Below are 23,651 nucleotides of genomic sequence, written 5' to 3'. Positions count from 1 at the left end.
ATTTCAAAGTGATCGCCGATGTAGCGGCTGTCAAATATATCCCCGAGTGCAGGTGTTGCCGCATTTTCTAATCACTTGCATGTGCCAATTTGCCAAATAATGTAAGCGGAGCTGTTGAAGTCTGACCCCAAAGATGTCAAGTGTCTGCACCAAAGATTCTTCTTGACCAGTTGAGCATTGTTAAACAAAATCGGTTAAAGTCCTTAATTTCTGTTTAAAAGAAAATTACTTAGAATAAATAACTGACTACTTACTTACTTATCAGATCATCTTGGATACCGCTCATGGTCTCGCCAGGCTCTCATCGTCATCTCCCAACCTTTTATCCTTTCCAGGAGCTTCAATGCCATCACTACATCTTAATTTTGGCCTACTACGCCTCCTTTGGCCATATGAACGGTAAATAGGAACCTTACGGCCTCGGTCGTCTGGTGCCTTTCTCATGACATGATCAGCCTATCGGAGACTGGCGAGTTTAATTCACTGTACGATCGTAGAGCTTGTCATTGTAGCAGTTCTTACATTGTCTTTTCTCACATACGGGTATTAAAAAGACTTCTGAGCATTTTCCTCTCGAAAGAGAAATTTGTATAAAGGAATTTACGAGACTAACACTCCAGTGCCTCGAAAAAGCTGAGATACACACGAACCTTGCTTAGCGCCAGTCATACCATTGACCTACCATTAATTCCCCAAAACATCCAAAGTTGAAGTCCATTGTTTTTGTGATATTTTTTGTTTATCCACATTTTCTCACAACACAACACCATCGAGACCACAATCGAGTGGAGCATTTACAGTACATTTTTCCGGTGGTTTATTTTCTTCACTTTAACGCTAATGGTGGTGTTATAAAAATTACCTTCGGTATTGGAACTGGTTTTACAATTGCTATTGTTTGTATGCCATAAAGCTATAGGCGTCGAATCGAATGGAGAAAGATGGTACAAAACATTGGCGCTGCTTCTTGCATCGCCCGCCCGCCCATCCTTTTCCGGTTCGCTTCTGCACTTGTTATACACGTAGTTATGACGACGATGATGATGATGATGGTGGTGATGATGAAGATGCTGTGACGATGTGATGTTGATGGTGATGAGCATGACAACTATATGCAGTGAACTTTAATGGTGAACAACAACACTATGGGCGAATGGATTGTGTAGCTGTGATGCTTAACGGCTCTACTTCTTTTCTTTGTATTATTTTTTGTTCCGTTGTACGGACATGGTTTTGTTTTGTTACGAGTGGCTATAGCTTTCAGTTTTGGGCTGCAGTTGCTGTTGATAAGCTAATTTTATTGGCTTGTTTGCTTCAGTTCGTATATAAGTAGTACTGCTCTTTGCCTGTGCCACCACTGTCCGTGTGCATTGGGTTTCTTCGCTTTTGCATGGGCTTTGTTTTTAGTTTACATATATCTATATATGTGTGTGTGTATAAATCAGTCGTTGGTAACCACTCCTTTGCATGTTTTTGTTTCTGTGTTTTTTTTAATGTTTTACTTTCTAGGTTCATTCTTCAGTTGCATAGCATCTAACTTATTACGGTAGTTTAAATCGTCACGATCCATCAATTGTCCTAATGTTTATAAAAAAAGTTTCGCTTTCTATTGCTTCTTACGCTTCTTACATCTTTGCTAAGGTTGTACTTTTTCAAACAGCTTTGCGTGTTATGTTCTCATCCCTTTTTTTTTTTGTTTCCATTGTGCAAACGCAGTCAATTTTCCAAAATCCAGTGAATCCTTTCCAAATTATCTGTTATCGATAAATGTATGTAAATACGCGTTCGTTAGAAATACAGTTTGTAAAAATATATGCCTTTACGTTGTCCGCTTGGACAGTAAAGCGTCAAACAGCGCCCTATGGTAGGATGTTGCCGCTTTTTACGTAGTTATATGCCTCGATTAATCACACAACGGGTAGATGAGTGAGTGTGGGTTTTGCGAGGAAATGTCCTGCGCCGAGAACTACCCTCAATTTTATTTGGCGAAAAATCTTAAGCTTTTTTTTCAGTGAAAAGGAAGGTATTTTGGGGCTGTGTGTGTTGGCTTGTGTTAAAGCATTTCACTTTTATGTCCTTAATTTTTTTTTATTCGAATAATAAAGCATTCGGCAGGAAATTGTTCAAGCAGAGGTGAGAATCGGGTTCGGGTATGAAACATAATTTTAGAGCAGGTTTCAGTTATAGAACTCAACCCTTATAGATAGTAGCGATAGTAGTGATTTGCGAGTGTGCGCGCGTGTGTGTGTGTATAACTTTAAAAAAAAATCGAATAAGTTATTGTAGAATGTTCCAATTCAAATATGCAATAACAGTGCATACGGAAGCATTTAGATTGCAGCAGAGCATTAGTTAAAGCAAAGCACGTTAACTATTTGTATTCTGTCCATCTGTGTCTGTCATAAGTAGCTTCATTTCAGCTGATCATACTACGCTGCGCAAACGCGCAAAACAGTGCAAAAATGCCGCCACCGTACAAAAAACGGTCACAATTCGAATCTTTCAGTCTTACTTGTTTCGATCAGTCGACCTAATTCATTGCTGTCTGCTCGCTCGCTTTTACATGGTTTAGTAGTAATATTTCTGAGTAGCCTTTTCGATAGTAGAGCGTGTTGTAATTGGCTATTTTTTATGAGAAATTCAGTTCAATTTATTGCTATTCTTTACAATGCACAACCTGGGTGGTTTGTACGGACATGGGTGAGTGAGTTTTTTTGTTTTGTGTAGCGATGAAGCATAATTTGTCCTGCTTGGAATTTGATTTTCTTATCTAACAAATACACTTTTATCCGATTTACTTAAGAGGAAAGAAGTGAAGAGGGTAATGCGGAAGGAGAGAAGGAAAGGGAGACCGAACAAGAGTTCGGACCGATGGCATCGGTAGAGTTAATAGTTTAAAGGTTTCCAATGGTTCGTTTCACACACACGCGCTTCGCATAAAATACTCATCAATGTTACAAAATTTAGTAGTTCTCACTAAAACACACACACACAGTTTTAGACGTGCAGCTCACACCGGTTTACTTATCTAGGCGATAGTTATGTTTACCTGCTAATATTTTAGAAAGACTGGAAATGCAGCGGTTTTACAGAAAGAAAACTCTTTCCATAAACTAGCCTGCGATTTTAGAGCATGTTTGCCTGTTTGTTAAACTTTTTTTTTTAATATGTAGAATATAAAAAGCACTGAGCTTTGTGATTAATCTATACGAAAAAGAAAAACACGATTCCATCTACCTTTCTCCTCTTATATAGCTTAGTCCGTGTTCACAAGTTCATCAAATGATTTCTTTGTCTTAAATGGAGATCTTAGCCTCACCAGTCGTTTGTCACAAGTGTTTAGGTTATGTTTTTTTGCGCAACGCATTTTGCCTTGCCTTTCTGTGTTCGTTTCGGGTTTCGTGACACCCCGTGCTGCTGGGTTCTGCACACCGTGTTTGCAGTTACACATTTCACTAGTCTTTTTTCATCATTTTAGCGTACATAAAATATACTCCACGGTTAGGTTTTGCTTTCACTTTTGCTCGTTTGTTACAAAACGTTCTTACATGTTTATGGCAACTTTTGCTTTTTTAATAATTTGATTAATGTTTATAGCGCGCATTCTCGCTGTGCTCTGCTGCAAAGAGCTGCAAATATCATCAGCCAGTCAGCCATCCTTTGCTAGGGGATTTGCCCGAAGCCGATTTGATTCCTGCACCGTACTGCGCGCGTACCCCGTCAGACTTGTCTTGGGATGATCTTATCTACACGTGTTTGTATGGGTAGCCTCGCACCGGAAGCGTTGGTTTTGGGGAAAAATCTCTTTCTGCCAAATGCCTCTCACGGAGAAGTCTTTATAATAGCTCTGTTGTTGCCACTGAAGCTAGCGCGTTAATACAGCGCATTGTTCGGGTTTCACCACAACTTTTCCTCCCTTTTTGTTCCCCCACCTTGGTCATTATGCTGCGTCACTATGTTCCTCATTGCAGTGGTTCAAATCACGTTGCTGACTTCCGTTTTTTGTTTGCTTTATTTTGTGTCAAAATACTTTCAGTAGCTTCGGTCTCACAGTAGTAGTTTATTCTTTTGCCGCGGTTTTACTGTCTGCACTACTTGGTTTCGCTTACAAAATCACAACTTTTGAAATGGTGGCAGTTTTGAATTGCCATTGCATTTCCACGTTTTGGAATAGAACTCATGCGTTTTTCCTGTTTTTTTGCAATAGTCCACCGCAAAAGGGACTATTTCTAAATTTGTACCATTCATCATGTATACTCACTCTCGATCATGTTTTGATCATCGGGCGGTGTGTGAGTGTGTGTGTGCATTACACTATAGACTCATGTTTGTTTGGCTGTTACATCCTTACATCGATCGAGTGTTTCAAATTCGCTCGAACTCACCGATTGATCGTTTTGGTCATTTTAAATGAGCTGGGGGGGAGGCTAGCCGGTATATATTGGTGGTTGCGGTTTTATCCCTAACGTATCTTGCGTCTTAGCGTTAAGTTATGTTTTGCGAAAACGGTGTTTTCAAACACCACGCAGCACAAAGCATGTATATGTATATGTGTGAGAGTATGCAACTTAACGCTACACATTCAGCTTACGCTACATTAGTTACGCTATATTGAACAACTTGCTGGCAGTATCTTGCTGTTTTGCTTCATGCTTACGAAAAAGCTGAAGTATATTACAATTTGCTTACTACTCGATAATCAATCCATCGTTTGTTTTTTTTCCGTGGCAGAGATTCAAAGAATCCACCGATCCGGTACGATCGGTTCGAAGATATGATCTTCAATGTGCCATCCGATCCCCTCTCGAACCGTCGCTTATCAATTTAATTGATCTTTTTGATAAGAACGAACCTCGCTAGCAATACGCAATAGTTCATTCGTTATATTTGGATGCGTACTTAGAGCTAGTGTTAATGCTTGGAACTTGGAGCATCATTGGCTAGAGGGATAATTAAATACAGACTATACTCAAACAACGGGTCCCCTTCGAAAAAAAACGCTTTGCATAACCTACAATAGTATAATGTCAGAGAGTGTGTGGTAGTCTCCTCATTGCATATTGCTATAGCATTCGTCTTAACATAGCACACGTTCGTCTCCTCCTATCCGCAGGGAAGTGACAAATCATCCGGCTTGGTAATAATAATGAATTGGTGTACGGGGTGGTGTACGTAGTTTTTTTTACTGGGACTTGTTTGTACATGCCAAGATTGGAAAAAAATTAACACCAAATAAAAGAAATACAGGTATGGTAAACGGAGCCGCTAGCAGGAGATGCTTAAGCTTATCGCAAAACTGCTGGTTCTAGCCACACGGCAGGAGCATTGGGCGTGCCTCAACTCATTGATAATGTTACATACAACAGGCATAAAGTACTACTGCTAAAATTGACTACAGATACGGCTACGTCGGCATGTTGCCGTTTGCTAAACGATGACAGTACACATGCTAAAAATACTTTTAAAATGTTCGAACCATATCGAACGAAGAGCGTTCGTACGCAAGTGCAAAAATAATACCTAATAGTCCAGACAAATGACACTAAACGGGTGGTGCTGCTGCTGTTAATGTTTTACATAAATTATTCATTGCCTTGAACGAATACGTGTCCTTAACACTGTCCCATCTGGACTAGCAAAAAGAAAAAAAAACGTTAAAACAAAACACAAAAGATCAGTCTACTGGTTTTGAACCTACAAAACAGAATGCAACAAAAGTGCTACTTGCTTAACACACACACACACGCTTGTACTGGCGCGGCACGCTGACACTAAACAAACTTATTCGATAGAACCACGAAACAGGCAGACTTGGCTAAAGTGGAAATAACGTACGAAATGTCAAAAACATGCTTAAAAACTCTTGGTGGGACTCAAAATTATGCTACGGCGTCGTCGTATACACCGGTTTGTTGGTTGGTTTAATTTTTTTTTCGCTACGAATCGTTTTTGGTGAACGCGTTTTTAGCTGGCGAATCGAGCTGGCGTAAATATTTGGGTGTTTTTTTCTTTTCGTTACTCATTCCCTTATTTTATAGTTCAATGTACGTACACCCTAAAAAAAGAACCATTCACGAGACGCTTCGATCCGGCTATGTGTTATGTTCACACTCGCGTGTTTCGTGTTCAGTCTTGTTGAGTAAAATTGCGTACCGTCCGCAGTCTCAGTATGATGTATATAAATTACAATAATCATATTCATAATATACCGGTTGCATTGTTGCATCTTCTTCGCTTCGCTTCCCGTCACTTTATCCCTATGGCCCCCCATCCCGATACAAAGTACCGAAACCGGGGCGACGATATAAGTCTAAATACGCATTGTCTATAGGGACTTTGACTATGAAATTTGCTAATAAAAACATCAAAACTGCGTTTTGGAGAGGATCAAAACTTAGAGAACATTCACGTTCTATAAAATAGAAGTAAAAATTAAAACCATCTATATCAAATATTTAAAAAAAAACACTCACACACACACACAACACGCGTACCGTGTGTGCACGGCGTGTGTCACATATAATGGTTGCGCTTTGCCATCGCGCCAGAGCGCGTAACTATTCCTACAATTGTACTATATTTACGATGCATCATCATCTCTTCTTCGTTTCACTTTGCATTTAGATTTGATCCATATTTGCTACTTTTGTTTGCTTGCGTGCGCTGTTGAAGACAATCATTTCATTTTGCATCTAACCAACAACCTAACACACATCTGCTTATGGCGACGAAAAGGAAAAGCTCTAATCTCCTATGCCTTCCCTTTTTTCCCTTTTTCTGTGGGTGTGTGTGTCGCTCTTGGCTCTCTCCCTCTCGCTCTCTTTTTACGTTAAGTTTCGTCAATTGTTCCGTGCTGCATATGCATTATCGTTTTGTTTGTTTGTTTGTTTTTATAAAAAACTTTGTTCCTTGTACTTTTCGGTTACTGATTTAAATTCTTCTTAAGCTTCCAGGTTCCAGGATTGGGGATGGCTTTTTTGTTTTGCTTGTCTACATTTTACTACATTCACAAAACCGAAACCAACAGAATAAAGGGATTAAAATTTCCTATCATTTCATCAATCACCACCTCACAAATGCCTCGCCGGTGAGACGACGACTGGTACCATGCAATGCAGTAAATTGTCGCTCTGGACCAACACAAAAATCACTAAAATCACGTAAGTAACAACTTAATCAAACGAGTTTTGAGGTAGCAGCGTTGCACGTACATACAATCTTATAAGTTATAAACTGTTTTTACAAATTTTGTTTAGCTCCCCTTCCCTTGCCTCGCCTACAACAGTGTGGGCTACTTTGTGCTTATATGCTTACGTGTTTACGAGCCTCGAGCCAGTAGTAGTGAGTAGGAGCGATGGATGATGGAGAAACTAACCTCGTTGTGAAAAAACAATATTTTGGCAGTTTAGGTTCGAATGATCAATTTCTAGAAAAGCATACTGCTCTCTTTAGCGCTGGTGCCTGATACGATGGCACGACTCGTTAGTAAATTTGAATGAATGTTTTCTGCGGACTACACTGGTCACGCGCGTCCGGTGACGTTTCAACCATCACCACGAGACGACCGTCGGGCAAGAGGGCGACATCGCTTGGCCGATCTTTTTCGTCCATACCGATGGCTAGCAAACCATTCGACGATGGACGGATTTCCACCTGCTCGGGCAAATAGATAGAAAAAAACGGGAGGAGGGGATTGCATGAAACAAGCGCTGTCAAGCTATGCGCCCAAAGTAAAGCTATGCGCGTTACTTACCGCCCAAAGAAACTCTAGCTGTGGTGAAAACACTAGCACTCGTTGATTTTTGGAATCGGCGACGATCACTCGTCCGTCATCGTCGCAGCAAATGCCCGACGGTCGACTGAATTCGTGCACTGCTGATCCTTCGTGTCCCTTTGCGGCAAGCACCTGAAAGAACGGATAGTTAGCTTCACTTCAGCTCTCGCGCGTCCAGCGGTTCGTTTACATACCTTTGAAAGAGTCGCATCGATCAGCAGCAGACGATGGTTTTCAAAGTCCGATATGATAATGTCTCCCTGTGGCGTGAAACAAGCGCCACGCGGCGTCGTCAAACCTTTCAGATAACGGCTGTGATTTACGCCGTCGAAGCTGTAGCGCGAAATGAACAGCCCATCGGGACTGAACAGTTGGATGCGATGGTTCCGCGAGTCGGTCACTAAAATTTCACCCTTCGTATTCACTGCTACATCCCACGGATACTGGAACTGACCACACTCCTTGCCGTAACAGCCGAACTTGAGCAGAAACAGTCCGCCGGCCGAAAAGACCTGCACCCGGTGGTTATCCTTGTCGACCACGATGATGCGTCCCTGGCCGTCCGTGCAGATACCAGCCGGCAGATCGAACTGTCCGTTTGCCGTGCCCTTCGAGCCAAACTTAAGCTTGAACGTACCGTCGGGGTAAAATATTTGCACGCGATTGTTGCGCCGATCGGCTACCAGTATCTGCCCGTCCTTGTCAACCGTGATGCCCCAGGGTCGCGAAACCTGTCCATCCTCGTGACCATCGAAACCGAACGTAAGGCTGGGACCGACGGCTGGTTTGGCGGCCACATGATTGTTGCAGCCGGGAATGCACTGCCCGAGTATCGGGGCGCCAGGGATCGGACCGATACCGAAGGACGTTGGAGAAGATCCTAAAACGGATGATCCACCACCGGACCCTTTTCCCATCGGTTCCCAAGTTGACGATCCGATGCGCTGCGCCGGTGTCGTACTGCGAACGATCGGGCGTCGCGTGAGGATGTTACCGACCGTACCTACAGCGCCCACTCCACTACTGACGCCATTGTTGGCATTGCCACCACCGCAGTTCGGTCCCGACTGGCCCTGTATACTTGCGTTGCCCGAGCTGTTCGACGAAACGGAGTTGCTGCGTTGCCCCACCAGCATCACATCACCCTGCATCCGGATTTCCTGCAGCAGCTCAAAGTTTGGAGCCACGAACGTGATAAACTCTTCCTTCGGCTGCAGATTCTTGTACATGGCCGCAAACTGTTCCATCTGGCTTTCGCCCGTGGTGAGTGTTTTCGCTATCTCCATGCTGCCCATCATCGAGACGGAGTCGAGCGCCTTCGTTAGCATGTCGGACGTCTGCGACAGCCCTGCGAGGGCGGCACGTAATCCAGCCATCTGGTCGGAAAGGGACGTTAGCTTCTGTTGGCGAAATTTGTCTACCCGTTCGAGCAGCGTTCGCTCGCGATCCTCGGCGGCAAGGATAAAGTGACGCATCGCTTTACGAATGCGAGCCGACGCTTCCATTGCATCCCGCTCGACGGCCTGCGAGTACGTGACGGCGCGATCAATACTGGCCTTGATGTACTTCGTACCCAGCTTGCCACTCTCCAGAATGGACATGATTTTGTCGGAGGCGCCGTGCGAAATGTTTGCCACCGGAATGCACGAGTGGTCTTTGTGGTCCCACAGGGTGCACTCTTGGCAGACAACCTTCTTGCACGATTCACAAAGATAGCGCAGAACTTCGCCGTGCACATCACAATGCGGCTCGGACATCGCCACTCCAGGGATGGGCCCGTTCCCGGACCCGCCCCCATTGCTGCTGACAAGCCCATTGCCCTGCATCATGCACGGTGCCGAGCCGATCGGTGAGATTGTGTTAATCGAAATCACGCAATGATCCTTCGTGAAGGCATTCTTTGCGTGCAGCTGTGTACAGTCCTCACACAGCACATCGTTACAGTCAAGGCAGCGACTCGAGGCGTGCGTGTCGCATCGCCCGCAGATCGCCCCTACGGACGAGGGACAATGGCTGCCGTTGGAGGAGTTGGTCTGGGGCGAAGTGCCCGGCGTGAGCTGTGTGTGACTCGTGCAGGACGACCCTATGACGCCGAAAATTTCGTTCGAAGAGTTCACCACATGGGCGAGATGGCCGCCACTGTTGGATCCGTTGGATGAACCGATGAGACCGACATGGCCCATGCCAATGGTTCCGACACTTCCACTGCCGCTACTGCTGCTGCCCGTACCGATTGCTCCCAACACGTTGGAAAACAATAGATCCTCCGTAATACTAATGCTATCACGATCCAGTGAAGTGTTGTTATTGCTAGAAACATGAAGCCGAGCACAGAGAACAAAGAAAATGAACATATTTAGAATACACGAAAGCGGACACGCGACAATGTTAGACTTTCTTACCTTTGTGGAACCATAACTGGTCCCGAGCTTGTTTTGTGCGGTGGCGCATCCCAGCACGGCAACGCGTTGAACAGGCTTGAAAAGAAGATATGATCGTTGGAGTTGAAGTCTCCTGCGCCATCGGGGCCACCACCGTTCGGACCACCGTTGGCCGTCTGTGCTGTTATCTGCATCGAAGAAGCGCCATTGGATAGCAGTGCCATAATCGAGAGTTATACTACAGGGAAGAAGATAAACAATACAAAAACAAGTTCGTCAATGCCGTCGCCAAACAATTATGCGTTAGGTGATAGGTTTTAAGTTCAGTGGAAGCGTTGTCGATCTTACGATACGGGTCTCTGAAGAACTAGGTGGATTTTACTGTCTGATTTTTCTGCAAAGTGTCTCCAATCAGAAAACTAGCGAATGAAAGCAGGCAGTAATGCTTGTTGTTGGTGCTTTTAGAGAGACCCCAGGGTCACGTCAAGTCATTTCTTATGACCTAATGAGTCAGCTTAATCCACAGGACAGAAACACAAACAAACCATCCATGTGAAGAATTCCAGGTACTAACTCTAACTCAAACTTAACCTTAATCCTAATTACTATTTTGTTCCAGAAGTTTACCAAAAGCCTTTTAGTAACAGGGATAATAGTATAAGACACAATTGTGATAACATATTTGAAGAAAGTCGACAGCAGTACCAGCCTTCATAGCAAGCCGAAAATCATCGTTGATGTCTAGAATAAGTTTATGTGAACGTTGATCATTCATCTGATCAAATTTTTAAAATAAATTTCTGTTTCTCAAATAAATTACCTATACTATTAGTGAAGCTCTCATTACAGTAACAAAAAGTAGAGTGTTATAACTACAATGTTAAATAATAATTACAAATATTCATCAACATTGCTTCTACAGGAAACAAACCCATCGAAGCATTAAACGCATGGATGTGGTGGTAATAATGGGTAAGGTTTCCACTTTCCCATGTACCATCCTCTGCTGGAGAGGAACAGGAAATGGGTTTGGTACGCTGTCCCAAAACCGAGCACGCAAGTGTCATCTTACACCCAAAACCATAGTTTCACTTTTCTCGGTGTTGGTTCGTTCCCAACGGAAGCAGATCATGCTTAAGCATGATTGAAGTGGGCAAGGAAAAAGCAACTACTGAGCCATCATGATCTAAACTTTTGTATGCTTGGTTCCTTTCTATATAGCTGAGTTTTATAAAGTATAAATAATTCTATGATTTTCTTCGCACAAATCATTCCATCTTTAGCCAGAATATAATAAATTTGTATGTTTTTTCGTTGGAATTCAGTTCGATTCTAGGGAATAATAGTATTTTTCTTAACAAATAACTTTCAACAAGCAAACTTGTCCTTGGAAGGTAGGACAGGACATTTGCTTTTAGCGAGAAAAGAAAACACGTTGTCTTTCGTTTCCTTCCGAGAAGGAAAATGAGCAGCACACTAGAGGATCAATAAGGACATTGGATTTACAATGAAATTCAACCGTTTTTTGGCATTGACATTAAGAGCAAAAAAATGAAAACGAGCGGAAAGCGTGTAGGTATGTTGCCTATTCCTTTTCATAAGCTAGTGTGTTTTGTTTTCGTTTTGTTCCGTGTACCCAAGAACGGTCCCTTAGGCAAATCGACCGGCTGGCTGACATGTATGCATATTTAACTCCTTATTGCTTAGTTGTAAGGTCTTTACAACCCGAACCGACCGACCGACCCACCATCCTCATAAGTAAAAATCACAACCCCTCAAGGATTGCCACATGTTTTGGTTCCTTTTTTCGGCACTGAGCCAGCAAGGCCTGTCGGATGCATTGAAGGTCCGTTTCGTCTCTTGCATCTTGCACTGTTACTGGATTGCTTCCCCCATTTGTCGTTTTTACACATTCTTCTATTAGGAGAATAAAAAAAAACGAACCGAATTCAGTCTGCATCATGAAAAGGCATTAAAGAAAACTGCATTGTATGTTTGTCGGTGCAAGGAACGAGCTGCATTTGCCCAATTGAAACACGCACACACACACACTAGAACTTCTGATCCTTCGAAAGTTTGAGACGTCCCAGAGCGATTGACTTAACCCACCACCTTCAGACCGTACCGTGGCAGCAGGGATTGAACTTTCATAGAGATTCGCTATGGACTCGCTCGGATTGCTTTTTTTTTCTCCGGGGCCAACTTCCAACCTTTTCATTCCCCGATCCCTGCATGCGCTGGCACCCTTGGAGATCATTTTTGCAACACAAAAAAAAAACCTTTAGCAATCTGAAGGCTGAAACTGTTCCGCATGAGCATGGCGACTCGGTTGTACGTAAAGTCATTAAAATGCTTTGGTTCGTTGCATTTCGGGTCCGAAAGTCGGGGTGAGTTAAAAAGGTTGCGTAGGATCACTTTGGCGGGACTTTGCGTTTGTTGGCCTTCAGAATGTGCAAGCCTATGTTAGGATGGATGCAGTCTTATCGTGGGTTCGTTCTTTCATTTATTCTTCCGCTGTACTGTTAAAGGAAAATGGGAATGGAATACAACATGCAACTGGTTGGAATCGGTCCCAATAATTTTGGACTGTTCAAGAAATTGAGACGATATCATGTCAAGAAGATTCTGTATTTTAACACAACCTAAAATATTTTAGAATCACTGTTGATCATCAAACTGAAACAACTAGGAGAGTCGTCCCACTATCAATAGTCGCAATCGAAAATAATTTTGGAGGTCCTTGTTTGAGCAAGCATTCAAGTCTTTCTTCTTCAGTACACAGGAACGCATAGAATCTCAGTTACATCGCCTGGGCCAAAACCAAAGGTCGATTTAAAACCTATTCGTTACGGATGAAGTTTTGAAAACCGTATTTTTTTTTTCGCTTTGGTTAATCTCCTACCGACAAAAACAAAATCCTTAATGACTTACAGTGCCTGCGGGTGTGCGCTTGGTGCAGTATTCTACCTGTTCTCTCGCTATGAGGTATTGCTTTTTTGTTGTTTTACTTCAACCAGCTCTTGTAATCAGGAAACCATAACGAATGCGTCGTTACCGCCGGCCCTAGGATAGCAGGGCACAGGATGGATGATGGCATCCTTGAAATGGATTTTTTGGGGAACGGGTGTTGGATTTCATTTCATCAACCCGCATTACGTTTCTTTTGTTTTTATTTCCTTTTATTGTTATTTCTATCCGCTTGTTGGGTTTCGTGTTAAGGTGCGGATACCTTTCCTGGAGATCATATCCACGCATTCCACTGGGCGTGGGTTCGCTCACGTGTGGGCCGATCGTTTGGTCATTAGATGCAATAACAATCTGCCTGCATATGGCTGCTTCATGCCAGTGTCTGTTTCATGCTGGTTCATTGCTTTATGGATCTGATACGACATTAAAGTTTAGAATCTGTGCTATTATGCCAGTACATAAATTAAAGTACTTTGGACCTTAATATTTTTACAGGTATGAATGTGTGTACTCTCTTCTACATAATCATATATTCCAGAAGAGAAAAAAACACTTCCCTTTGCCCTTTGAAAGTTCTCCCAGTGATGTCTACACACAACCGTCAACAATGTAACCCGCTTAACCTAAGTACAGCCAACATGTAGGCCCACGACAACATACAGCAAGACTAAGAAGAGGGGGAAAGCACACACTCATTCGCTGGCTAGTCCCGTTATAAATTTATGAAAATTGACCCATGACCCGATTGGTTCATGCTTCATAACAGCATAAGCAATGTGACTTTCCCACCACGGAGTCTTTGATCCGTACGGAGTACGAGCCATTTAGTCCAATCAGACACAACGCTCAGCTACGGTTTAACGGAGCACCGAGAGCCGCATTCTTCTTTTTGAGTCTTCATGATGCACTTCCAGTGCATTGCATTTAGCACCCTTTAAAACAGCGTTAATACTGTCAAACGATAACAGTCCCCCTTGCTTAACTCAACCAGCAAGGAAATGTGCGAAGATTTCGACCAGACGGCGATGGAATATCTTGAAGCTTCAAAATGAAATACAATCAGTGAAAGTTGATCGATGATGGTATGGAGACAATTTCTGTCACAGGCTCAAGACCTCGTTTCCGATGCTCGTACATACATATTTTAGCACGCATAGATCCCTTAGTGACGGCGAGGCGAGCAATGCTTGCAACGAGGCGAAAAACGGTTGGAGAAAGTTTGGACAGCAGCTTGTTTATCCTGTGGTCCGAACAAGAAGGTCCCGTTTTTTCGCCTTTCCCTTCACACGCTGGCAAACGGACCCATCGCTAGCAACATAAAACGCCGTAGTTTGCCATCGTTCAGGCAGGATGCACCGCAGACTGCAGTCGACACACCACGAACAAAAAGCAGAGAGAGAGAGGGAGAGAGAGATCGTATGAAAACCAGGCCTTCGACCATCCGTCCAAGGACACCTTGTGCTGGAAACCGGAACGGTACTGAAAGCGTACACACAAGCGCAACCGGCAGACGAAAAAAGGTCCGAAGGAACCGTAGAATAAGTGGAAGAAATTTCGAAGAAATCAAAAAACAGGTCCGGGGGTACGATCATCGTCTTGCCGTTTCCGAACAACCCATCCCAATCGCTGGGCAGGATGGATGATCCCGGGACGGAGGCTGCAGATAACTATTCAGAAAAGAATATCGGTGTTCCTCCCTGGCGTGGAAAGGAAAAGGGTCGCACAACGGTGGTCCCGCAGGCGCAAGGAAGAAGGAACTGCCCAAATAAACACAAAAGAACACAGACGTTTGTAGGAAGAAATTGACAACAAAGCAGCGCGCTTGGCATGCTGCTGCTGCTGCTGCTGCTTTCGACACGGTGGAATGTATGAGCATTGAAAATGTTGAGGTAGTCCCAGCAGCAATGAAAGAGAGCAGGAGCGAACCATTGAGCGAACGGCACGATCGAAAGAAGCGACGGCTGCTCCATCTGAGAGTCTGACGTCGCGTCACCCACATGCGATGTTGGGGCTGTTTTTCTTTCGATGCAGAGACTCCATGAGAGCAACATAATGTGATGAGGGAGAGCGCGAGCAGAGATCGGGCGATAAACGCATGAAGTTGAATTGCGATCCGCTCAGTGACCCCTTGCCGAGTGGTGATCGACAGAATGGAAGAACGAACGAACGTGTGTGTGTATATGTTGGTGCACTGTGCTCATTCTTCTCATTCAAAACACGCAACGGGCGAAGCGTAGTAAATGAAAAAAAAGGGCGCGAAAGGGAAGCGAAACATACTTTTTTTTTCTGCGCGCTACAATGGGGAGCATATGGCGACGATTATTCGCGCGCGCGCTCGCTCGCAGCTGCTCCCGTGTGGCTTTCGAATTACAATTGCCAGACCACATGTGGTGTCGTTTATGTACTTGTTTTTAAAATTGTATTAAGTTCACTAATCACTTAAGAGAAAATTACGCTACTTGAAGACACAACAAGCTGCAATTCTGATAGTTCGGTAGGAATGATGTATGAATTTTAGTACAAAAACTAATCAACCAAAATTACAGGACAGTGTACGAACCAAGCAAAATTTCTACTGCCTGTAGAGGTTTTACAAAATGTTATTGACCGTGGCTTTTGAATTCTCACTATTCCTTATTACTCCACATTATGTGCATCCCGATTGTCTGAACATCTGCTGTTGTTATTGTGAACGCTTCTGTTACCGCAGTCGATGCACTTTAGATGCATCAGTGTACCACCACTACCACCACCACCAACCACAAACCTCATCATGATCATCATCATCATCATCATCGGTGTCGGTCGTCCAATTTCCAACAGCCTGTCGATTTGAAACTCTGCATTTAACAACCTGCCTGCCTGCCAGCATGCATGCATGCGGCAGCTGCAACACTAGACGGTGCATATGTTGCATTGAGATGGATCCACAATTTCTGTATCCTTTGGCTGTTTCTCCACCAGATAAAGCGGTACACACAGCAACTGACACAGCTTTATCTGGCATCTTGCTATCATCATTGGCGTGTTTGTGGCGACCTGACCTGTCGGTCTGTTCGTTTGCTGCTGTTTTGGATCTTTTTGTGAATATAATCCAAGATACATTGTTTGCATCTTGGATTTATGGAAATTAAATATTGCAATGCGATGATGTAGGGTGATTAGAATATCTGTTGACAGATCGTTTAGTTGCATTTGATTGAGATGGCGAAAAGAACTGGTTTTATTGGTAATAAAAAAAAAATTATATTTTAAACGAATTTGACATAATATTTCCTTAGAATGGATTCGCTCTTGGGACTATTTGAGAATTTTTTAATGGTAAAAATACATGGCAATCGTTATCATTAGAAACCGGTGTGAAGTATGCGTCTACGTATACAGTTTCATCATATTTTACTTAAACCTTTTGAAGATCTAGCTTTTATTAAACTTGTAGAATACTTTAATATTGAACTTCCTTAACCATAATACTAGAAAAATATAACAAATGACACAAAAGAAATCACCGAAGGTGGACAGGAATAGAACGATTCCTTCACCTAAACAATCAAGCGATCCAGAGAGAACATCGACACAGCACTACTAGAAGAGCAAAGGCGGAAAGAAAACTCCAAAGAAGAATGAAACAAAGGGGGAAACAAATTTATGTATGACGCTCCACAACACCCAAAGAAAAACCATCTGCTGCTGTTGCTGCTGCTGCTGCTGTGGCTGGATAAATGCGTACCCTGGGCCTGGTGGTGAATTTGAACACAGCGAGCCTTTACCAACCATTTTATTTCTATTTTATCTTTCCACTCTTTGGATATCCTCTGGAAGCCGCAATGGACGAAAACCCCGAATGATGGCATTACCAATCCGGCGGCCATTTGGGCACACAACATAAATAAGCTGGTAATGAACCATACATACGCTTGTGAGAGCGAGTGTGCGTGTTTGGCCATAACAAGGAAAAATACTATCAAACAAGACTAACTTTAGCAGGTAATTTGTATCCCGCAGGCAATCAAGGATCAGGAAGAAATACGCTCGCCGGGGCAGAGGCGCCCTATATATGCATCCGGTAGGATCTTATGTGATGCGTCTTGAATTTGATTAACGGACTTTTTATAATTTACATTGAGGTAAAAGGTGTTGCAGACATGGAAGTTTCTCAAGAACGAAGTTAATATTGCGCAATTATTGCGACAGAATTCTCTCACCGGCTCATGATTCATCAGCGAGTGTTCTTTGCGCAATATGGAGCAACTTGAAGTATCCGGAGCGGACATCATGGTATAACTATGTGGATTAAAAGGTGTTCATATAAGTACATTGACCAATTTGGTTATCATTCCAACATTGTTCTCATACCCCTTCTGCCATGCTTAGGGAAAAGTCAACAGTCATAAACAGACCGAAACTGTTTATCGGAGCAGTTTGTCGGTTGTTGTTTTTGTTTACACCGTTCACCAGATCCGCTTTGCGTGCGGGATACCCTCACGCACACACCCACAGAGAGTGAGAAAGAGACACATTTCCTTGTGGCCATCTTCAACATTATTACTACCGAACGGCTTCTTTCGGCCGTCAACATAATTCCAACTCGCAAAGGGTGTGTGTGTGTTTGTGTGGCATTTGGGTTTGTTGTTATGGTTGATACCGCGGTCGTGGCGAACGTTGTGTTATTGTACGGTGCACGCATGCGCTAGCGACAATGTATTATTCCCAACCTACGCCGCCTTCACCATAGGGAACGAATCGAACGTAGGGCGCCGAAATCCGGCCGGCAAAATGTGAACCATTCACCTTGCCGAAAATAGCCGAAAATCAAACGTCGCTGCCGAAAGTTTGTTGAACTTTCCGGTAAGGATTGAAGGATACATTGACCCCGGGATGTCGCGTGGATCGAGAGGCGTATTTTAACACCCACCACCCCGACACACCATCGCCCAAGCTAGTAAAACACCCCTCCGAAAGGACATTCGGCTGACGATGTGGGGGAGAATAAGCGAGGCTACAGAGGGATGGATTGTCGTATCATTTGATATCCACGGTGCCCGTGGTTTTCTATTCGGAGCAGAGGCAACCAACACTAGTGAACTACTTTCTGCAGTGACATGAAACGGCGATACCGAATTCGCCCAGCAGTGGAAAAGAGAACACGGAAAACCACAGCAGCAGAACCGTAGAAATTTCAATAACAACAGAAGCCAGAAACGTCGTCTTCCGGGCCGCCCGATTCGGTTCTTAAGGTTGATGTGCGAAAGAACGTTGCAAAGAAAGGTTGAACGTTTAATCGGGGGCCCGGTGGTGAAGGACCGTCTCAAACCGTCCGTCGAATTGAAGGAATGGGAATTCTTTTTTGGAACTTTTCGTCAAGGGTACCATCAATGGTGAGCCCATCGGTGGAACGCTTTCTTGAGATGTTAACACACACACACACAAAGGCACAAGGATTCCCCCTTGGTTTTACGAAGCAGGAGCAGCAGCAGCACCAGCAAAAAAAAGGGAACAGCAACGGTTGATTTGTTTGCGTTCGGGAACGCGCTGCATGTCCTTAGGGGTTCTGGGACGCACAGCCATCAGTTGTAGGGATGCTATGTTCCAAAAACCGACCAAACCCTGGGTCATTGAACCTTTGCAGTCGCACACGCTCTTGAAAAGGGGGGAAAATTGTAAGTGCGTACGAGAAATTGGCAGCAGCGTGCTTAAGAAAATTTGGGTGTGTAACAGAAGGAACTACGTCTTTCGGTGTCCTTAAGAACTCGGTAGAAAATGCAATCTTTGTTTTATAACTTTTAGTGATTCTTTTATCATTTAGTATTATTTGAAGGTAATAAATGCCTTACAAATTCCATTCAAGGGTTTGGATCCGAAGTTATTGTCAAAATTATTGTCGAATCTTGTCTGGACAGGCTTCATGGTAACATTAGGCTAGAAGATCGATTAGCAAAGGGAAGCCAATTTCCTTAGCTTATTGGCCTTATGTTTACCTCAAGTGATGCTTCATCCAGGGATATCCATATATTTTACGAAACAATTTAATAACTTGAGTTCTTTACAATTTATTTGGCAACTTTTTGAAGCTGATTTAGATTTAGCGATGAAATCGGCTCAATTAAAGGCATTTTTAACACATGGCATACCATACTTGAAAAAGTCCAGTGAGAGCTCGGGCGATTCGATCCTCAGAGCAGCATTCTCGAGCCCTTATTGTTTGCGCTGCACATCAATGACTTGTGCGTTGTGATTTCTGGTGATAGCTTCCTCCTATATGCGGACGACGCAAAAATCTTTGCTGAAATCCGTACGCCAGAAGATCATCATCATCTAAAGGCATCGCTGCGTGAACTCGATTTTTGTAATACTTTTCTTCCTGCTGAATAATTAGTCTTGTGTGAGACGCACCGGACGGGATTCGACAGCCTGTCGTGTGAAGATCGACGCTGTTACCTTCTCACCTAAAGGACCTCCCTGTCACCGAACTCGAGGTCCTTACACATTAGGAAGTTTGGTGATCTGTCGTCTGGTTGAAAACTTGATTGAAACAACAAATCTTCAGATGCTTCTAAGGTTCAGAAGAGTGCTCTCAGGGTTGAAGAATATCTACCAATTTCACAATCTATTTCACCTGCTTATGAAATTATCTGGTTCTTACTTTTAAAAACTCCCTACTTCTACAACTACAGGAAAACATAATTGACTGTTTAGAAAGCGAATAAGATGAACCAGCTTTGCTTGTCACAAATTTAAATAAATTACAATAAACAAAAACAGAAGCCAACTCTTCCATCGTCGTGGGAGGAAATGGTTCGTGAGAAAGGTTCGCTGCACAGTGGCCCAAGTAGCACGCCATGCTGCAGACATGTTTTCCTCAACTTGTCGCCCCCCCCAGGTGGGGGCGACACAATTTCTTTCCTGCCGTGGTTTTAATCTCGCTTCGCCAATGCCGTGTGTTGGCTGTGAACTTTTACAATCGCTCCCGTCGTGTGCGTCGTTACAATCGCTTTCCCACAACTTTCACTCTTTGGTCGGGCGAAACGCCACCAGCCAGCCAACCCCGTTTATCAGTCGGTGTTGGTGGTTGTAGTCGTAGTAGTAGCATTTGCAGTAGTAGTAGTACTTAATACACCACACAAACACACCAATCAGACAATTCCGGCAAAGCGTAAGGAGAGGAGAAACTCATCTCGCCTGTCTTGGGTACTGAGGTTGAGGTTTTTAGCATATTTTATGTTTCTCTCCATGGTGTATAATAGACAAATGTACCATATTCTATCGCTTGTTTTAAGCTTAATTATCTTACCTTCTGTTTCGACAGTTTGCTTCTTTTTTGTCGGTGTTTTCTTCCTCTTTTACGGGGGAGGTCGGATTTTTCTCTCACTTCCGATCAACCGCACCGAATGCGGAAATGCGTACGCAAGCACAGGCTTGTGCCGAGTTTGTGGGAATAGCGGCACCAGCGGTACACATATATCACGCGTTAACACAGATAGATCTACGCACCGTGGACGGGATCCAATCCGACATCCAATCACACACACACACACGCACGCACGCGCCTTAATCCACTCACACTTTTCACGCGCACGTTTTGTAACGTGTGCGCTCGTCTTTTTGTTGTTGCTGCTTATTTTTCCGGTTGTGTTTTCTTCTTCTATCACATATTCCAGATACGTTGAATTTTGCGGGCTTTTACACTACGCATAAAGAATGATTTCCATCGGGCACGCACGCACACATAAACACACACACACGCACGCACACACAACGGTACACGGGCTAAAATGAAACAAAAGTATGGCGGTTGTAGGAGGTTACAGATGCTGGATGCTGCTGGATTTTAAACCGATGGCGGTCGCCGTGCTGCACTTTCACTTTTCCCTGACCGCATGCCCCCCCAATCGCATCTCTCTCCGTGGGCACGCATCCCGCTCGCGCCACACGCTCATTTTATTACCGCGATGCAAACAAAATGAGGAGGAGAAAAAAAAACTAACGCAAAACAGGGAAAAGCATACGCACTCGGCCTGCTGCGAGTATATCTGTATGTGTGGTAGTAATTGGTTGTTTGTTCCTACGCGTATCAGCGGCGCAACTGACTCATGTGTCGCGCGCGCACTTGCTCCTTTTTTGTTTTCCTCCCGGTTCCTCTTTTTCGTCCTCTTCTTGTGTTTTGTTTTTGTTGCTTATCGCGCGCACCCCGTGGTCAACTTTTTTGTAACCATCGTGGGGAGATTTGCTTTCTCTGCGTTATCACGCACGCCTCTGCTTTGGGTTTTCGTTCTCGTACGCCCCAGTGCATCGAGGGGTGTATCGTTCCATCTCTTTCTCGCCCTTTTTTTCTCTTTCTCTATCTTTCTCTCTGTTCGTGTTTGTGACGCAGTAGTGTAACAAACGCAACCAACGCCTGCCTGGGTGTATTTACTTAACAAACACGAAAAATAACAGGAAGAAAAGTAACATCCACGCACAACAAAATGGGAACAAACTGATTTGATACCTACGAAGAGTCGTTTTTTTTTTATCTAGCTTTAGTAGGCTAGCTACGCGTTGTTGCCATGCATTTCACACAGCAACCAAAGAAAGTATCTATTTTCCTTTCAATTCCGACACACCGTTAAGTAATAAAAAAGTATTCCTTGGTGGGTTAATCAAAATCTGCGATTTCTTGAGCCGTTGAGCAGATGGCTGCAAGAGCTAGCCAGTGGTAAGAAGCACTTGGAAATTGACGAAATCCGTACGATCGTTGCGTTTCAAAATGGTCGTCGTCGTCGGGTACGGGGGAACCAGTGTATCCAGTGCGATGGGCTCAAATGTAATGGATGACGAAATAGATTTCCCCGTCTATGGGCCAAGCGAGATAAAATTGTACGGTTCAAAAAACGGCGGAATCCCAATCGCGTAGCATATATCACGACAATACTCTCCCTCTCTCTCTCTCGCTCACGCTCTACTCCGTCTGGTGCTCTTGCACATTGGTGGTACGTTGCATCCCGAAATGCATCCGGCACACAAAGCAAATGCAACCGAGAGAGGGATTTAGGGTAGCGCGACGAGACTCGGTCGGTACACCCGAGTGCCGACGGTATGGGACGTGCTGAAAACGCAAACACACCACCACCACCACCACCGCCACCACACTACTTGAGGCCCTTTTCCGCGCCTGCACCACCAGAAAGTGTCGGATAATTGCCCCTTTCCGCTACGTTTACTGCGCGTTGGCACGATTAGCCAACGTCGATGCGTTAAGCCTTTTCCCGTGGATCGGTTGCTATTTTCACTATCTCTAATACACCAACGCTATGCTGCGGGATTCTGGTTGCCTCGGGAAAGGATACAGAATAGTGTTTTTTTTTTCTAAACCAATGTTTCACCACAAACGCACACATGGTGCTGTAATGGTGCGCTACTGCAAGAGGGAACCCTTCCAGACATGATGGAAGTCGTTCGCGAAGCAGCAAGGTACATCCGTTGGTAAACCGATGAAATTGTAGCTCTTACCGCGCTGGTCACATTTACACGATGGTTACAAATCGAACACAGAACACAAAACAGTACACAAAGCACATCGTTTCCCCGGGTTTCATTGATGATTCCGAGTTTTTCGTTTTCCACCGGAGCAGTCTTTTCGTTTCCTGACTTTACGACAAAAACCACACCACTACCACCGGCACGCACAGTGGCACTCCCTTCCGAAGCGTTTGAACACGAATGAATGAAAGAAAACAATTCGTTGCTTGTCAAAAGCGGCGCCTAGCTTTCAATTCGTTCCCAGAAAGCGGACGGTTGTTCCGAGCGGCACGGATTATCGAGTTTGAATGGAAGGCAAAGCACAAACCAGTGTTTTGATTTCTTAAAAATATTCAATTTGATTCGTAGGAAGGAATTAGTCAGTTGTTTTAATTGTATTTCAAAGTGGGATATAATTTTAATTGTACTTAAGAAGATTTTACTTATTTACTATTAATCAAAGCAGGATTCATCTTCGAAGGATCATGACCAGCAGAATTCGAGCTTTGACGCTGGTTAGACGCTTTTAATAGCTTCTTCATACCTAATCGATACGAGCTCAAGCCAGATAAGGTGTGTTTTCACGGGTTGGAGAAGGAAAAGGTTTTCAAACGAATGCAAATCGAATTATTTATGAGGGTTTTAATGATTATCTTAACAGTGTGAAGATGTTGAGTCACAGACTATTCGGCGTCACGTCTATGTTTGCTTCCTCCTAATTAAAATTGGGATCCGTTGTCTATCGCAGACAGGAGGCTTTGGCGCGAAAGAGAAGAGTTGACGCTATTGTCTAACAGATGACGCCACTGTCGGAGCTATATTTTGATTTAGTTCAGACACAACACAGTCGATATTGATGTGTTCGATGTATTGCATATCTTTAGGCGTACTGCTATCGTTATGTGGTTAATCCAAGTACACGTGTTTTGATATTGATTTGATTGTGCTTTACACAAAACATATCCGATCAAATGTTAGCGAATTATTACGGAAAAAGATAACTACATTGGAAGAAGATTGAATAGAAGCGT

General features: G+C 43.8%; 1 protein-coding gene across 1 annotated transcript; it reads right to left on the bottom strand.

Moving 5' to 3' along the window:
• Positions 1–793: 793 nt before the first annotated feature.
• On the bottom strand, positions 794–22,837 carry LOC118509648 (protein wech). The gene is made up of 6 exons (XM_036050569.1): positions 22,612–22,837; positions 20,414–20,889; positions 10,177–10,393; positions 7,969–10,084; positions 7,754–7,906; positions 794–7,653 (listed from the first exon to the last, which is right to left on the bottom strand). The coding sequence occupies exons 3-6, from the start codon at positions 10,377–10,379 to the stop codon at positions 7,483–7,485; spliced, it is 2,643 nt and encodes an 880-aa protein (XP_035906462.1). The 5' UTR covers positions 10,380–10,393; positions 20,414–20,889; positions 22,612–22,837; the 3' UTR covers positions 794–7,482.
• Between the last annotated feature and the right edge of the window lie 814 nt (positions 22,838–23,651).

This window comes from Anopheles stephensi, chromosome 3 (assembly GCF_013141755.1).
Source record: "Anopheles stephensi strain Indian chromosome 3, UCI_ANSTEP_V1.0, whole genome shotgun sequence".
NCBI lineage: Eukaryota > Metazoa > Arthropoda > Insecta > Diptera > Culicidae > Anopheles > Anopheles stephensi.
The sequence above is the reverse complement of the archived record's forward strand: the minus strand, read 5'-3'. Positions and strand labels throughout refer to the sequence as shown.